At 40.4% G+C, this 17,128-nt stretch overlaps 1 protein-coding gene and 1 long non-coding RNA gene across 9 annotated transcripts in view; one reads left to right on the forward strand and one right to left on the reverse strand.

The window, feature by feature from the left end:
- Nucleotides 1–13,443, forward strand: part of FBXO42 (F-box protein 42) — a 180,557-nt gene extending 167,114 nt beyond the window's left edge. For all 7 annotated transcript variants that reach the window (XM_077151160.1, XM_077151158.1, XM_077151154.1 and 4 more), the window contains 6 exons: nucleotides 7,435–7,588; nucleotides 8,393–8,503; nucleotides 10,072–10,168; nucleotides 10,652–10,708; nucleotides 11,411–11,527; nucleotides 12,040–13,443. In XM_077151160.1, coding sequence (XP_077007275.1) covers nucleotides 7,435–7,588; nucleotides 8,393–8,503; nucleotides 10,072–10,168; nucleotides 10,652–10,708; nucleotides 11,411–11,527; nucleotides 12,040–13,155 — 1,652 coding nt within the window. In that variant the 3' untranslated portion in view covers nucleotides 13,156–13,443. The remainder of the gene's footprint in view (nucleotides 1–7,434; nucleotides 7,589–8,392; nucleotides 8,504–10,071; nucleotides 10,169–10,651; nucleotides 10,709–11,410; nucleotides 11,528–12,039) is intronic.
- LOC143674858 (uncharacterized) overlaps nucleotides 1–17,128 on the reverse strand; it is a 63,362-nt gene that overhangs the window by 28,881 nt on the left and 17,353 nt on the right. The window lies entirely within an intron of this gene.

The following is a 17,128-nucleotide window of genomic DNA, read 5'->3' on the forward strand; positions in this document are numbered from 1 at the left end:
ACTTACTTTTCAGAAATAGAAAAATCAATTAGCAAATTTATCTGGAAGGGCAGGGTGACCCGAATTGCTAAAAGTATCTTGAGGAAAAAAAACGAAGCTGGAGGTCTCATACTGCCTGACTTCAAGGCATATTATGAAGCCACAGTGGTCAAAACAGCATGGTACTGGCATAAAGACAGATATATTGACCAATGGAATCGAATAGAGTGCTCAGATATAGACCCTCTCATCTATGGACATTTGATCTTTGATAAGGCAGTCAAGCCAACTCACCTGGGACAGAACAGTCTCTTCAATAAATGGTGCCTAGAGAACTGGATATCCATATGCAAAAGAATGAAAGAAGACCCATATCTCACACCCTGTACAAAAGTTAACTCAAAATGGATCAAAAATCTAAACATTAGATCTAAGACCATAAAACAATTAAATGAAAATGTAGGGAAATATCTTATAAATCTTATAATTGGAGGCGGTTTTATAGACCTTACACCCAAAGCAAGAGCACTCAAGAAAGAAAGAAATGGGAACTCCTCAAAATTAAACACTTTTGAGACTTCCGGAGAAGATGGTGGCTTAGTAAGACGCGCGGGTCTTAGTTCCTCCTCCAGAAAAGCAACTAAAGAAACAGAAACAATACGAAACAACTCCCGGAGTCACGACAGAGACCAAAAAGACAGTGTACCCCATTCTGGAACAGGTGAACGGGCAGGGAGAATCTGCTGCGGTGAGATACCCGAGGGGCGCGCGTTTTCCCGGCGGGACGGCTGGCGACTGGGGTCCCCTCCACGCACGTGGCTCCCCGGTCTGACTTGGAACGTTGGATAGCGGGGCCCTCCCGTCACGCTTGGCGTTTCGGGCCAGCTGGGCAATTAGGACCGGCACTCTCCCAAGCCGCTGCGGCCAGCGACCCCCGCCTCCACGCGCGGTTTCCCGGGCCGACTGCCGTGCAGACAGACGAGCGCCACAAGAGCCACCTACTGGGCAGGAAAAGAAAAACAGAGCCCAGAGATTTCACAGAAAAAGCTTTCAACCAGCTGGGTCCCACACCCAGGGAAATCTGATCAAATGCCCAGACACCAGCAGAAAATAATGGATGACGCTCGGAAAATTGAAGATATGGCCCAGTCAAAGGAACAAACCAATAGTTCAAATGAGATACAGGAGCTGAGACAACTAATGCTGAATATACGAACAGAAATGGAGAAACTCTTCAAAAACCAAATCAATAAATTGAGAGAGGACATGAAGAAGACATGGGCTGAACAAAAAGAAGAAATAGAAAATCTGAAAAAACAAATCACAGAACTTATGGGAGTGAAGGACAAAGAAGAAAAAATGGAAAAAACAATGGATACCTACAATGGTAGATCTAAAGAGACAGAAGCTACAATTAGTGAACTGGAGGATGGAACATCTGAATTTCAAAAAGAAACAGAAACTATAGGGAAAAGAATGGAAAAACTTGAGCAGGGGATCAGGGAACTGAATGACAATATGAAGCGCACAAATATACGTGTTGTGGGTATCCCAGAAGGAGAAGAGAAGGGAAAAGGAGGAGAAAAACTAATGGAAGAAATTATCACTGAAAATTTCCCAACTCTTATGAAAGACCTAAATTTGCAGATCCAAGAAGTGCAGCGCACCCCAAAGAGAATAGACCCAAATAGGCGTTCTCCAAGACACTTACTAGTTAGAATGTCAGAGGTCAAAGAAAAAGAGAGGATCTTGAAAGCAGCAAGAGAAAAACAATCTGTCACATACAAGGGAAACCCAATAAGACTATGTGTAGATTTCTCAGCAGAAACCATGGAAGCTAGAAGACAGTGGGATGATATATTTAAATTACTAAAAGAGAAAAACTGCCAACCAAGACTCCTATATCCAGCAAAATTGTCCTTCAAAAATGAAGGAGAAATGAAAACATTTATAGACAAAAAGTCACTGAGAGAATTTGTGACCAAGAGACCAGCTCTGCAAGAAATACTAAAGGGAGCACTAGAGTCAGATACGAAAAGACAGAAGAGAGAGGTATGGAGTAAAGTGTAGAAAGAAGGAAAATCAGATATGATATATATAATACAAAAGCCAAAATGGTAGAGGAAAATATTATCCAAACAGTAATAATACTAAAAGTTAATGGACTGAATTTCCCAATCAAAAGACATAGAATGGCAGAATGGATTACGACCCAGCAATACCACTGCTAGGTATCTACTCAAGGGACTTAAGGGCAAAGACACAGACGGACATTTGCACACCAGTGTTTATAGCAGCATTATCTACAATTGCAAAGAGATGGAAACAGCCAAAATGTTCATCAACAGACGAGTGGCTAAACAAACTGTGGCATATACCTACGATGGAATATTATGCAGCTTTAAGACAGACTAAACTTATGAAGCATGTAATAACATGGATGGACCTAGAGAACATTATGCTGAGTGAGTCTAGCCCAAAACTAAAGGACAAATACTGTAAGGTCCCACTGATGTGAACCGACATTCGAGAATCAGCTTGGAATATATCATTGGTAACAGAGACCAGCAGGAGTTAGAAACAGGGTAAGAAAATGGGTAATTGGAGCTGAAGGGATACAGACTGTGCAACAGGACTAGATACAAAAACTCAAAAATGGACAGCACAATAATACCTAAGTGTAATGTAACTAGGTTGGAACACTGAATGAAGCTGCACCTGAAATATGGTTTTTTGTTTGTTTGTTTGTGTGTTTGTATCTTTTGTTTTTGTTTTTGTTTTTTTTTCTTTTTCCTTTTTATATATATATATTATTAGTATTATTATTTTAATTCTCTTCTCTATATTAACATTCTATATTTTTTTCTGCTGTTTTGCTAGTTCTTTTCCTAAATCGATGCAAATGTACTAAGAAATGATGATCATACATCTATGTGATGATACTAAGAATTACTGAGTGCATTTGTAGAATGGAATGATTTCTAAATGTTGTGTTAATTTCTTTTCTTTTTTTTGATTAATAAAAAAATTAAAAAAAAAATTAAACACTTTTGTGCATCAAAGAACTTCATCAAGAAAGTAAAAATACAGCCTACACAATGGGAGACAGTATTTGGAAATGACATATCAGCTAAAGGTCTAGTATCCAGAATTTATAAAGAGATTGTTCGACTCAACAACAAAAAGACAGCCAATCTAGTTACAAAATGGGAAAAAGACTTGAACAGACACTTCTCAGAAGAGGAACTACAAATGGCCAAAAGGCACATGAAGAGATGCTCAACGTCCCTGGCCATTAGAGAAATGCAAATCAAAACCACAATGAGATATCATCTCACACCCACCAGAATGGCCATTATCAACAAAACAGAGAATGACAAGTGCTGGAGAGGATGTGGAGAAAGAGGCACACTTATTCACTGTTGGGAATGTCAAATGGTGCAACCACTGTGGAAGGCAGTTTGGCAGTTCCTCAAAAAGCTGAATATATACTGATTATATATGTAGAGCGGAATGAGCATATATTAAGGATGTTTGCATTTCTTGTAATTTTTTTTAATTAATAAAAGGTTATTAAAAAAAGCTTAATATAGAATTGCCATACAAACGGACATTTGCACACCAATGTTTATAGCAGCATTATTTACAATTGCGAAGAGATGGAAACAGCCAAAATGTCCATCAAAAGACGAGTGGCTAAGCAAACTGTGGTATATACATACGATGGAATATTATGCAGCTTTAAGCCAGAATAAACTTACGAAGTATGTAACAACATGGATGGACCTTGAGAACATTATGCTGAGTGAGACTAGCCAAAAACAAAAGGACAAATAACTGTATGGTCTCACTGATATGAACTGACATTAGTGAATAAACTTGGAATCTTTCTTTGGTAACGGAGACCATCAGGAGATAGAAATAGGGTAAGATATTGGGTAATTGGCGCTGAAGAGATACAGACTGTGCAACAGGACTGAGTGTAAAAACTCAGAAATGGACAGCACAATGCTACCTAACTGTAATACTATTATGTTAAAACACTGAATGAAGCTGCATGTGAGAATGATACAGGGAGGAGGGCTGGGGACATAAATGAAATCAGAAGGAAAGATAGATGTTGAAGATTGAGATGGTATAATCTAGGAATGCCTAGAGTGTATAATAATAGTGACTAAATGTACAAGTTTTTAAAATGTTTTTGCATGAGGAAGAACAAAGCAATGTCATTATTGCAGGTGGCTGAAAATAGATGGTAATTAATATTTTAAAATGTCACCTTATGCATGAGACTTAAGCAAAAAATGTTTGTTATAAAATTTATATTTTGACTAGTGCATTTCCTAATATAACTTATGTAGATAGTTTGATTGAACACCATAGGTACTTGGAATCTCAGGTAGGACGTGAGATTTTGTTGGTTTGTCCAGAGTGATGCCCCATTGAATCCCAGAGTGATTTGATCAGTGAGTGGAAAAGTATTTGCAAAGCCCCCTTCAGGGAATGGTGAGAACGGGGAGAAATGCAACTTCCCCAAGTTGAATTCTTGATATTCTCACAAGCAGTGTGGACAACCAAAGCTATTGGCTGAGCCCCCAGTCTTGGGGTTTGTTCATATGAAACTTAACCCCACAAAGGATAGGTCAAGTCTACTTAAAATTTAGGCCTAAAGTCACCCCCAAGAAAGCCTCTTTTGTTGCTCAGATGTGGCCTCTCTCTCCAGCCAACACCACAAGCAGTCTCACCACCCTCCCCCTGTCTACATGGGACATGACTCCCAGGGGTGTGGACCTTCCTGGCAACGTGGGACAGAAATCCTAGAATGAGCTGAGACTCAGCATCAAGGGATTGAGAAAACCTTCTTGACCAAAAGGGGGAAGAGTGAAATGAGACAAAGTGTCAATGGCTGAGAGATTCCAAACAGAGTTGGGAGGTTGTCCTGGAGGTTATTCTTATGCATTCAAGATGTAATGAAGAGGCTGGAGAGAACTGCCTGAAAATATAGAGCTGCGTTCCAGTAGCCATGTTTCTCGAGGATGATTGAATAATGATATAGCTGTCACAATGTGACTGTGTGATTGTGAAAACCTTGTGTCTGATGCTCCTTTTATCTACCTTGTCAAGAAATGAGTAGAACATATGGAATAAAAATAAATAATAGGGGGAACAAATGTTAAAATAAATTTAGTTTGAGATGCTAGTGATAAATGAAAGTGAGGGGTTAATTTTTCTGTTATTGTTTTATTTCTTTTTCTGTTGTCTTTTTATTTCTTTTTCTGAATTGATGCAAATGTTCTAAGAAATGATGAATATGCAACTATGTGATGATATTGAGAATTACTGAATATATATGTAGGACAGAATTATATGTTAATGTTTTTGTTTATTATTTTTAATTAATAAATTTTTTTTAAAAGACTGATTAAAAAAACATAATTTTTGATGGCCACATAGTATTCTTTTGTATGGCTATTCCTTGATTTATTTAGACAGTTTAGCTCATTAAAATTAAACCCTGGGTATGGAATTGCTGTCTCAAAGCATTTCTACTTCTAAGAACTTTGTACAGATTGCCCAAGTTATAAGAAAAGTTATGTTTTTGTTTATTTCCATATATAGCTGTTTTGCTTCTTCACTTTGTACACTTTAAAGCCAGGATTCCCAATATCTCAAATCCAAATTTTAGTCTGGAAGTTTTAGTTACTATTTTGCCAAATCCTGTTATATATTTTATTTGTTTTTTTTTCCCCCAAATGTTTTATGGTATTTATGAGTTCCAAGAAAAGAGCAAGAAGCTTTGTTTGATACTTCACAAATTAACTTATTTTTGGATGACAGTAGCATTTTTATGCAGTTTTATTGAAATGTATTCACATCATATAATCATCCAGAGTATACAATCAGTGGTTCACAGTATCATTGTTTTGTTGTGCATTCATCACCGCAATCAATGACAATAGCATTTTGACTAGACTAATTAGGTTTTCTAATTGGGCTTGGAGGCTTCCCATTGGGAAGGCAAAAGTTTTTCCCCAGAAATCACAAGACTGTATGAATGACAAATAGATCATGGGTAGTACATTTAGTCATAATTCCTGGGGATACGAGGGCCAAGAGAACAACTCATGGAACACCTTAGCCATTGTCTGAGCTCTGCTGATTGACACAAGAAATATTCTTAGAAAAGACTAATTTCTGTGGTCAAATGCTGTCTGAATTGGTGTAGGTTCTATCAGGAAAGTATTCATAATAACTGGGGCCTTCTCACTCAATCATGTTAAGTTACTTGTAAGTTGAACCGTAAGAAAGGCCGTTCTCTGTTCTGTCCTCTCAAGCTTGTGATGTTGTAGGTAATACCATTAAAACAGTTTGAGATGAGGACTCTTCAAACCGTGTTTCCATAACCCATTGCTTCAGATAAGGGAAGGCCAAGTTGTCCACATAAATTAGAGCAACTCATTTGCTGTCAAACTTAATATAGTGTTTGAATTCCTTCTGTTTAAGATTTTCCTCAAAAAAAAATAGATACTGCAACTTTAACAATAATTTTTGGTATTCTAATATTTACTAATACCTGGATATTGAGACAAATTATTCTGGTCTTGAGAAAACTGAAGATAATATATAGTAAGGGATTGGGGGCGAAATCAGTTATTATTTCAAAGACAGAAAACTGAAAAAAATATACTTCTGTAGGACATTTGTTACCTCTAAAATTTTCTAACATAAGGCAAATCCCTCCCTCTCCCCAATCCTTCAAAATTTGGTCAGCATATCTTGAAGTTCAGCCTGGAAAGCCATAGTAGCCACTCTTGGAGTTAGGCCCTCAGTTTTGTTAGAGTCCTCATTTGTGCTGGTCTGGCTATGGGAAGCCCATAAGCTGGGGTTCTAAAGGTCTCTATGTTAACACTGACTCAGAACAAGTGAAAACTGTTCTCTGCCTCCTTTTTTACCTCTGTTTTTTAGTGGTAGTTATTTTTGAGTTGCATCCAGGTATTTAGCTAACCTCTATACTTACTCCTTCCTAGATCCCCCTTATGTTCTCTTCTCTGTGACCTCTGTTAAGCTTGTTAAAGGTTTGGACAGGAGAGTCAATATTTATTGAGCACCTACTATGGCCAGGCAGTGTGCCATCGGCTTTGCGCTATTAAATACTCAGAACAGCCTTAGGAGATAGGTACTCTCATCACCAATTTCAGGTGTGCAGCTAAGCCTGTGAAAGGCTGACTTTCCTTTAAGTCAGGTTTCTCTGAATTAATTATAAAAGACACACAGACTGGTGATGGTTTTCTCTCAGACCTGCAAAACCCAGTTTTGTCTTCCCCTTTCCCCTGTGCTTAGTAGTATTGATACCTATTTTGTCACTCTACCAGAAGGAGGCTGATCTATAGACAGCCTAGTATGGTTTGTTGTGCAACCCTGAATCTTAACCAGGATTTTACTGTCTTCTCCCAGGGTCCTATCCTTCTCCCAAAGCCGGAGCAACTCTAGTCGTGTACAAGGACTTGCTGGTGCTGTTTGGTGGCTGGACGCGGCCAAGCCCTTATCCCCTACACCAACCAGAGAGATTCTTTGATGAAATACACACTTATTCACCCTCTAAAAACTGGTAAGCCACAAAGATAAGATCCTTTAAATCTCGAATAGAAGGTTTTAAATCAATAGTTTATCTGTTTTGTGCCAGATATTCCTTTGAGAATTTGATAAATGCTCTGTAGACTTTTTTCCCAGGGAAAAAAATCTACTTATGCACAAATTTTGCCAACAGTTTCAGAAGGTTTACAGGACCCTCTTAAGACCCTAAATTACAAACCCTTACTTCAAAGAAAAAAATGGAAAGATTCATTCCTGTTTCAAGAAAAATGAGTGAGCTAGTTGAAGAACAGGGAGTTTTTCAGCTTTGGCTGCTAATTCCCCAGTAGTGCTGTAAATCCAGATAATTCCTTACTCCTTGCTGTGTCCCCAAGACTGACTCCCAATTGTTTTTAAAATACATCTTTTCTAAATGGCAGCAACGCCGGTTCCTTGCAGTTGAGTACTTAGTACAGAGCCCTTGGCAGCTTACTGATCAGGATTATAAGTGAGAGAAGTTGCAGGTGATGTTCCTTCAGCAAACTAGGCCAAAGCAGCCACGGAGCCATGATGAAGTGAGTCCCTTGTCATCGTCTTATCTCTCTGCTCTACCTCCAAGCCATACAGTTGAGAACTTGAAAGTGAATACAACTCTAAGCAGATTTGCAGAAACAGCATAAATGCCTTATGCTATCCTCTATTTTTTATCTTAGTATCTCTATTGAAGACGATAGGATTGTCATTTTAAATGGATGCTCACCTACTTTTTCCACCTTACATACATCAGACCAGAAGCAAATGGTGCTGACTTACTGGTTTCTTCCTGTTTTTATACATTAAGGTGGAACTGCATTGTGACAACCCATGGGCCACCTCCCATGGCTGGCCATTCTTCCTGTGTGGTAGATGATAAAATGATTGTCTTTGGTGGCTCCCTAGGATCCCGGCAAATGTAAGTATTTTTGGTTTGCTCTGTATCAACCTAAAGGTAAATATTCCTGGAAATAGCAAGTCAAAAAAATGAAACACTTGGTGTCATTATTCCTGAACATGGTTCTCATTAACCAATTAATTATCTCACCCACGCATTCTGTTCTTTGATCCCCTAGCCTCAGACTAGTACGTTGAAAAATGTGCTCCATGCAATCAGAGCTATGTAAATCTTGTTTTGTTTGCTCTGTGGTTTTATTCAGTAGGATCAAATTCTAATGCAAACTCTACCCTGTTTGCTTGTGCCTGTGCCTACAGAAAGTCCACCTTTCAAGAAGCAGAGAGCTTTTACTTGCCCTACTTTATTATCTAGCTTGTGCCCTCTGGGCTTTCGGAAAGGACAGAGACAGAATGGCAAGACAGGTAGAAATTGTGGTTTCTTTCAAATAGGATGGGGTGGGTAGAACTGTTAGGTGTCATACTCTTCTGTGAGTCTGTTCTCCCTCCCCACTGTCATCTCCCCTCTGCCTAGAACTGGCCAGCTCAGGCCAAAATCAAGAGCAGAACAATCCAACTAAATCAGCTATGTGATTCAGCATTAGCAATGGTGCAGTCATTCCCTCCTATGCTCTTAAGTCAAAGTTGATGAGATGAGCTGTCAGCAGTAAATCTGTTCCAGACCCAATCCTGTCCCTTCTTAGAGGGTACTGTCAATCCTCATTTTCAAACAGTTGTGGAGAGGGAGATTGTGGGCGCTACTCTCTACAAGAAAGGGTTAGGACTGAGGTATTGAAGATAATGTTCCTGTGTGTGAATAAATGACCTTAGAGAGATGACCATAAAATAGAGACTGCCATCTAGGACTCTGTCTTTGCATGATGATCCCTTGAGAGTTGGGGTGCCAGTTTGTCCTTGTTAAAACTGAAGTTTTCATTAGCTCTTGCGAAATCACTTTTTGTAGCCAGAATCGATAAAGCCTTATAACTCCCGAATAATATGCTCCGTTTTGAACCATTTTCTCTCTTCCTTGTGGTGTTGCTTTTGAAAGACTATAACTTCACCAATAGCTAGTTGCTGCCGTCACCAGTTAACTCTTACTTTAGATATTAGAGTATGTCTATAAACATGACTCAAATGAGGTCTTTTGGGTCTGTGGAAAGAGCAAAGATTTGAGAGTTTCGAGATAGGTTCTATGAAGAGTTTTCTAGGGGAAGAACAATATAGTTTAAGTGCTAACTATAAGCATGGCACTCTGCTGGGCATCTTTACAAATGTAGCCTCATTTATGTCAATTCTTTAGAGCAGAAGTGGTATTTCAGTATTTTAGATAAGGAAACCAGAGTTAGATAAAATTAAGTGACTTGCTCAAGATTGCAGAGCTTGGATTCAACAATGGTCTTTTCTGATTCTGAAGCCCCTGAACTCTGCCAGTTGAGTAGGCCATTTCTGAAGCCTCCTCCAGCCCAGACATTCTGTGTGAAAGTGAATATGGTACAGGTTTACCAGTTGGACACAGGTGTGTAGAACTCTTCCTACTCCTTGATTCCTGGGACCTCCCAATTCCTTCATCCTTACGTCTTTGTCTTACAGGAGCAACGATGTCTGGGTCCTGGATCTCGAGCAGTGGGCATGGTCCAAGCCAAACATCTCTGGTCCCAGTCCTCATCCTCGAGGTGGCCAATCTCAGGTGCTCAGGAATTAAAAATAACTATTCAGCAAAGATTGTAGCATCTTTCAATAAGGATGGAAGAGGGAGGGAGGAGCCATGTGAAATGCTAATATGCACTAAGCCAAAGAGAATTTATCATTCCTTTTTGGTAGTATTTATTTTTTGCTTTTAATGGGTTGTAGCTATTTATAGTGGATTTATATAATACCTCTCCTCAAAGCATTTACTTTGCTATTCATTTCTCAAGAGAACCCTGTATTTTTTGTGGTTGGCACACTCATATTAATATTTGATCAACAAAGTATGTATCCATTCAGGTGAATCATCAGTAATTTGTTTACAGGGATCATAATTTACATGGTAAGGGAAGAGTCGTAAGCTTATGGTAACTACAGTTCTCTCATTTGGAAGCTGGGTAGGCAATTTTCATGTACCTCTGAAGCATAGAAAGTCAGATATCTATGTTTTGTAGGTTTATTTTAATCTTCTCCACCTTCCCAGATTGTCATAGATGACGCGACTATCTTAATCCTTGGAGGGTGTGGTGGTCCCAATGCTGTGAGTATTGTTTATATGGCATTCTCGTACTGCTAAGTGTACAAAACTTGGCTTCCTCTGTCTTATTTCATAAGAGTATGCAAAATAATTTCCATGGCATTATCATTTGAAGAATACCTTTTCCACCTTGAGTAGGTAGGCTTTCTTTTTTCTGGCCTTTTTCACTACTTTTTTTTTTATTATTTGTTTGTTGGGTGGGAGAGGAAATGCTTTTGATCAGGGGTATTTGTCTCTGGAATATTTATATCTTCTAATTCCCACTTCTTCTTAGGCTATGAGATTTGCTATTATCATATTTTCAAGGGGGTAGGATAGGAAAAAAGTAGGTAGAGAATTGCCAAAGTTCATATTGAATTTATTTAATATTACAGATTCAGAAAGTTATAGATATGTATTATCTACCCTTTCCCCTGCCCCTCAGTACACATACACACACTCACACATACCCCTGAAGCCATGTGCAGGATTCACAACCACTTAAGATTGATTGATGGGTCATAAGCAAAAATCCCTGTATCAAACTGATGGTAATCTATGAGTGCATACATGTATATACAACTGAATGACTAATCAAGGGTTTTGCTACTCTTTCTGCAGAGTCTTCACAGTTTCCAGATCAGACAGCATAGCTTTGAGACTCCAGCTCTGTGTGCTTTGTAACAGGTACCACACCTGAGTCCTTTTGTTGGTCCTTTCTTACAGCTGTTCAAGGATGCCTGGTTGTTGCACATGCACTCTGGTCCCTGGGCCTGGCAGCCTCTTAAGGTGGAAAATGAAGATCATGGGGCCCCAGAACTGTGGTGCCATCCAGCTTGCCGGGTAAGCAGGGAAGTGCCAGACCAGCAAGAGGAGAGGTCCTTTACTGCCAAATCAAATTAATGTGTCAGATTTCAAAGGAAATTTGCAGAGAAAACCTCTTGGTGTTACCAAAGAAATGGTGTCACCACAGCTCCTTTGGCATTTCTCACATATATGAGATGGGAAGATTTATGTTGGCCTCACTCATCTTTAAGTCCCCTTAAAGCATCTCTTAGTCTCTGAACTTTTCCCCAGAATCCCCCAAATAAAATGGGTTTCTCCCGCCACTCTACTCCTGTTCCTTGGACATAACTCTAATGATAGTACTTGTCACACTAAAACAACAAATTATTTCCATGTTTGTCTCCCCTTTAAGCCTAGAGGACAAACAGACTATGTCATTTTCATTGTTATCTCTCAAGTACCTACAGAGTACCTGGCACATTGGAGATATTGATTATAAAATGTTTGACAGTTGAGTAAATGATCAAAATTGTAGATGAGTCCATGAGCACATGTCATTTGTCTTCCAGGTGGGACAGTGTGTGGTGGTCTTCAGCCAAGCTCCTAGTGGAAGAGCCCCTCTCAGCCCCAGTTTGAACTCTCGCCCATCACCTATTAGTGCCACCCCTCCAGCCCTGGTTCCCGAAACCCGAGAGTACCGTTCTCAGTCTCCAGTAAGGAGTATGGATGAAGCTCCTTGTGTTAATGGCCGCTGGGGAACATTGAGACCCAGGGCTCAAAGGCAGACTCCCTCAAGTTCCCGGGAAGGGAGCCTTTCCCCAGCAAAAGGAGATGGCTCTCCCATCCTCAATGGTGGGAATTTGTCTCCAGGAACAGCAGCTGTCAGTGGGTCTTCCTTAGACAGCCCTATACAGGCCATATCTCCTAGCACTCCATCTGCTGCTGAAGGATATGACCTTAAAATGGGACTGTCTTTGCCCTCCCGAAGAGGATCACTACCAGATCAAAAAGATCTGAAATTAGGATCAGTGGATCTAAATTGGGATCTCAAACCTACTTCCAGTAGCAATCATATGGATGGCATGGACAACAGGACAGTTGGTGGGAGTATGAGACACCCTCCTGAACAGACTAATGGTGTACATACCCCACCACATGTGGCTAGTGCCCTAGCAGGGGCTGTCTCCCCAGGTGCCCTGCGCCGGAGTCTGGAAGCCATCAAAGCAATGTCATCCAAAGGCCCTTCTGCCTCTGCAGCACTAAGTCCTCCTCTGGGGTCTTCTCCAGGCTCCCCTGGGAGCCAGAGCCTAAGCAGTGGAGAAACAGTGCCCATCCCCCGCCCTGGGCCTGCCCAAGGAGATGGACATTCCTTACCTCCCATTGCCCGCCGTCTGGGCCACCACCCTCCACAGTCCCTAAATGTTGGCAAACCCCTATACCAGAGTATGAACTGCAAGCCTATGCAGATGTACGTGCTGGACATTAAAGACACCAAGGAGAAGGGGCGAGTCAAATGGAAAGTATTTAATAGCAGTTCTGTGGTTGGGCCTCCTGAAACCAGCTTACACACGGTGGTACAAGGCAGGGGTGAACTCATCATATTTGGAGGGCTCATGGACAAGAAACAGAATGTGAAGTACTATCCAAAAACAAACGCCTTGTACTTTGTGCGTGCAAAGAGATAATATGTTCTAAACCCCTTTCCCTTTCTGTGACTTTTAATTTGGAATTTTCCAACGTGCAAGCATTTGGACTGAGAATTGGGAAAACAAAGAACAAAACTACTCCCATAAACCAAAACCCCAATTCCCAGCCTAACTCACTCCAGGCTGGTATCAAATCTCCACTGAGAAAAAAGTATATATATATATTAAAAACAAAAAGTATATATATATATATATATATAGCCAATTCTGTTTACAAAAGGGGAGAGATCTCCATCCTGGTTCAGATAAAATTGTTGCTGTGTTTTAGCAGAGGCTGTGCTGCCTTTTTCTACTTTGTTGATAACTAAACCAAGAATTTAGGGAACAGACTAACTAATATCAGTAATTTTCCAAAAGAAACTAAAAAGCCCCCTGTAAATCTTTACGTTGCCTTCTTGGAGTTAGAAAAACGAAACGGCATGTGTAAGGTGTAAACATGGACGTTTTCAGATTCAGGTGCTGGCCAGGTAAAAGTATCCCATAGAAAACTGTCTTCCCCTTTTAAAACCATAGAGGACCTGTGAAAACATCTTTTTGACATAATGCCCTATACCTATCCCCATTCTTTCTTCATGACTGAGAAAAATTACCCAGCAAGGAATTTTATTCTACATTTGTGTGCCGGAATCATTGTGAAACAATGTTTATGCAGCTGGTACCTATCTGCTAGTGTCCTTCATCTTTTGAGGGCTCCTTGTGTGTCTCAGAAGCTATTTTGGTGTCTGATTGTAGAATTTTCTGACAATCATTTTTGGTTGCAAGTTGCCAAAAACCACATTTGTTTTCCCTTTTGTTCCTTTGTAACCTGGTTCTTGGAGGCTGCCTTTTCCATGTAAAGATTTTTTTTTTAACGTGGATTTATTTAAGGCCTAGAATCTTTTTCATTTTCTGTTTCTTTTACAAAGCTCAGGTGTCTACAGAAATTAGAGTCTCCTTACAAAAATATTTCTGGAACCTTTAGTCTGTGTCACTTAAGGGGCCAATAGAGAATTCCAGGATGCCAGTATCAGGAGATCCTCAGAGCACCAAAAGATAGGGTATTTCCGTGTAGGCTTCTTTCTGCTTCCAAGGCACATTGAGCACACCCATCCATATTTGTAGTATGTGGGAATTGATCCTGGAAGGGAATCCCAATAAACAGTCCTTCCAGAGGGGATTTTCTTTTGTTGTGATCAAGTATTTTCTGCCTGGCTATTGGACAGGTGATTAAGTCTCATGTACTTGACCTCCGTGACTCATGGCTGACTTCTGAAGCAGCTCCATCGTTTACACTTGTCTTATCCATGTATCTCCTAAATAGGCTTGCTTTTTCACTTTCACTTCATTTCTGAGATAAGGTACACCCCTGATTATTTCTTTCAGTATTCAGGAAATTACAAGTTACAAATCTCTAAATAAACCATGACCTGGATATAGGAAACATCGGAACAAGTATACTTCAAACAGCACCACTTAAATGTGAATTTTTGGTAATTTCTCATCAGTGGAAAAGGGGATTTTAATTTTTCCTTTAGGCTTTAAATTTAAATTTCAAAACATTGCACTTCCTACCCCCAAATTCTCTTATTTCTTGTTAAAGCATTTCCCAAGCACAAACCTGCTTCCGATGGCCCTGAGTCCTGGCTCTCAGCCAGCACTTAGTCTGTCTGATCAGTGTGTTTTCTGCTGTTAAATCCTTTCCCCTAGCCCTCAGCTTTTACAGTGTGTCTTGGTGGGAAAGCCTCCTGGTGCCAAGCCTAGGAAAGGGCCACCTCACAGGAGTCTGTGCTCCAGAAACTGTTTAGATGAGGAAACTACCATGTGCCTACTTCCTATGGTACCTAACTACCCGAAACTCTACACCTAGCTTTCCAGACTCCCTACTCTGGGACATTGCCAGTCCTCCTTTGGCAAAGACTGTTAGATTATGTGGGGTCCTTACTCACAAGGGAAAGCTAGCCCAGAAGATTAGCAATTTAGGCATCATTGCCCTTGCTGAACCTTGCTTATGACATTGCATTTGTACATGGGCAGTATCTCTAATTCAGTTCCTCTTTAAATATCAAGCATCTGAAAGCATAAAGGTTCAGAATCTCGACTTTTGTTATCTTTCCCTCTGTTCTGTGACCTTCCTAAGCCAGCTGTTAACCTGTTGCTTCCTTCTTTTCCAAGTATGCAGGCAACAGAGGTGATGATTCTCTGTGAAAGTAACCCAATTTCTTTGAACTCTATGGCTTCCCAGTATTTCCACGCCATTTGGAACCACACTGTCCATTTACATCTCTTTAAGAAAAATCTGGCACATCTGCACACAGTAGTGTGACCTTGGTGGCTCCTGGGCCCTTGGGAGAACAGCTCAACACAGTCAAGACAGTTGTCTCCTCAGGCCCTTGTGAAGCCGCGTGTACAGTGGAATTCAGGTGTATCAAATGAGGTGTGCATTTCCACTGCACTGTGGATGCTTCAGTTAGATGAGATTTAACCACAACTTCATTTTTGACATTAAAATTCATTGAGAAAAATGAGACAAAATTTGAAGCCCTCAGGAGCACCTTAAGGAAATATTTATCAGTATTTAAGTATTTAAAGTACATTTTGTTTCTACTTGAAGCTTTAACCCCTTCCATTCCTGCAAGTGTGCCTTTGAGAAGATTGGCTTCACTGGCTGCCTGGTTGAGGACCTCAGTGAAAATTCTAGTCTAGCCCCACCCTCTTGAACAGAGCGTCCTGTTCTCTCATTTCACAGGTAGTACAGTAGAGAAGGTTCTGTATTTTGGTTACATATTTCCATCCTTCCACACTTGGGTGATGGGCTCCACAACCCAACCGTACCCCTACATTTTGGGAGCACAGATTAGGTGTCAAAACAAGCTTAATTTAGTTTTCAGGCAATCCTGGGTTTACTCTCCTCCCAGTCCTCTGCAGATTGATTTGATTTTAACATTTGAGTTTTATAGCAAGAGCTGAAGCCATGAACTATCCTAGGAACTGTGTGGGACTCAAAAAAGAACGAAAAGAAGAGGAAGAAAGAAAACCAGTTTAAGAAGGCTTGACTTTTGAGGACAAAAGGGATTTTTCCTTTTCTTTCATTTGGCATTCTGGGTTTTCTTCTGCTTCATTTCTTTCCTTCCCCTTAAAAGAGATAGCTGGTTGGTTTGCCTGTCTGTCCGTTCTTGTCCTTGTGGTGATCCTCGCATGGTGATGTGCTCTGCTTTGCATTATTTGTGGTCTCTTACCAGTGTACAAGTCAGTGGGGAGGATCTCAACACATTTAGGGGACTAGGAAGCTGAACGTGAAGGTCTGCATCCCATGCAGCCTCCCCATGAACCACAGAAGTCATGTTCTGCATGATCACCAGTGAGTGGCTCCCTTTCACCATGTTCATTGTCAAATGAGAGCAAACCTGAAGCATTGGCTCCCTCTCTACCTGCTCTGTTCCCCTCCCACCAACCAGGGTTCATGTCATTGCACACCCATTGTGCCCTGGCACAGCTGGGCTGTGAGTGATGTTTCCCATACAACTCAGGCTTACCCTGAGATAGTCATTTTAGGCACATAACAGTATAGGAATGAAAAGTGGATTTCACTGATATTTAATCTGTGTCAATATCCTTTTTTGTTAATGTTTTCCCCTGATGACTTTTTAGCAATTTAACAAATAAACAAAATGGACAGAATGGTCTTAACTGTTTTATTAGTAAAGAAGAAAAAAGAAAGAAAAAATGCTATGGTGGGAAATAAAGCAAATGATGTTGGGAGATTGAAATTGGAAGCAAAGTAGTCAGAAAAATGTTCCTTCTCTTCTAGGAGGGTTGTGTTTGCAGGTGGAGGTGGAGACTTGCCCTTCCTTGAGTTTAAAGCCATTTAATAATAGAGCTTTCCCCATCAGTGTCATCCTGTGACGGAGACCCAAGAAAGCTGAGAAGCTTGGAGAAGAGACCAAGGTGCCTGGACATCGGCACCATTGGCCTA

This window comes from Tamandua tetradactyla, chromosome 2 (assembly GCF_023851605.1).
Source record: "Tamandua tetradactyla isolate mTamTet1 chromosome 2, mTamTet1.pri, whole genome shotgun sequence".
In the NCBI taxonomy this organism is placed as follows: Eukaryota; Metazoa; Chordata; class Mammalia; order Pilosa; family Myrmecophagidae; genus Tamandua; species Tamandua tetradactyla.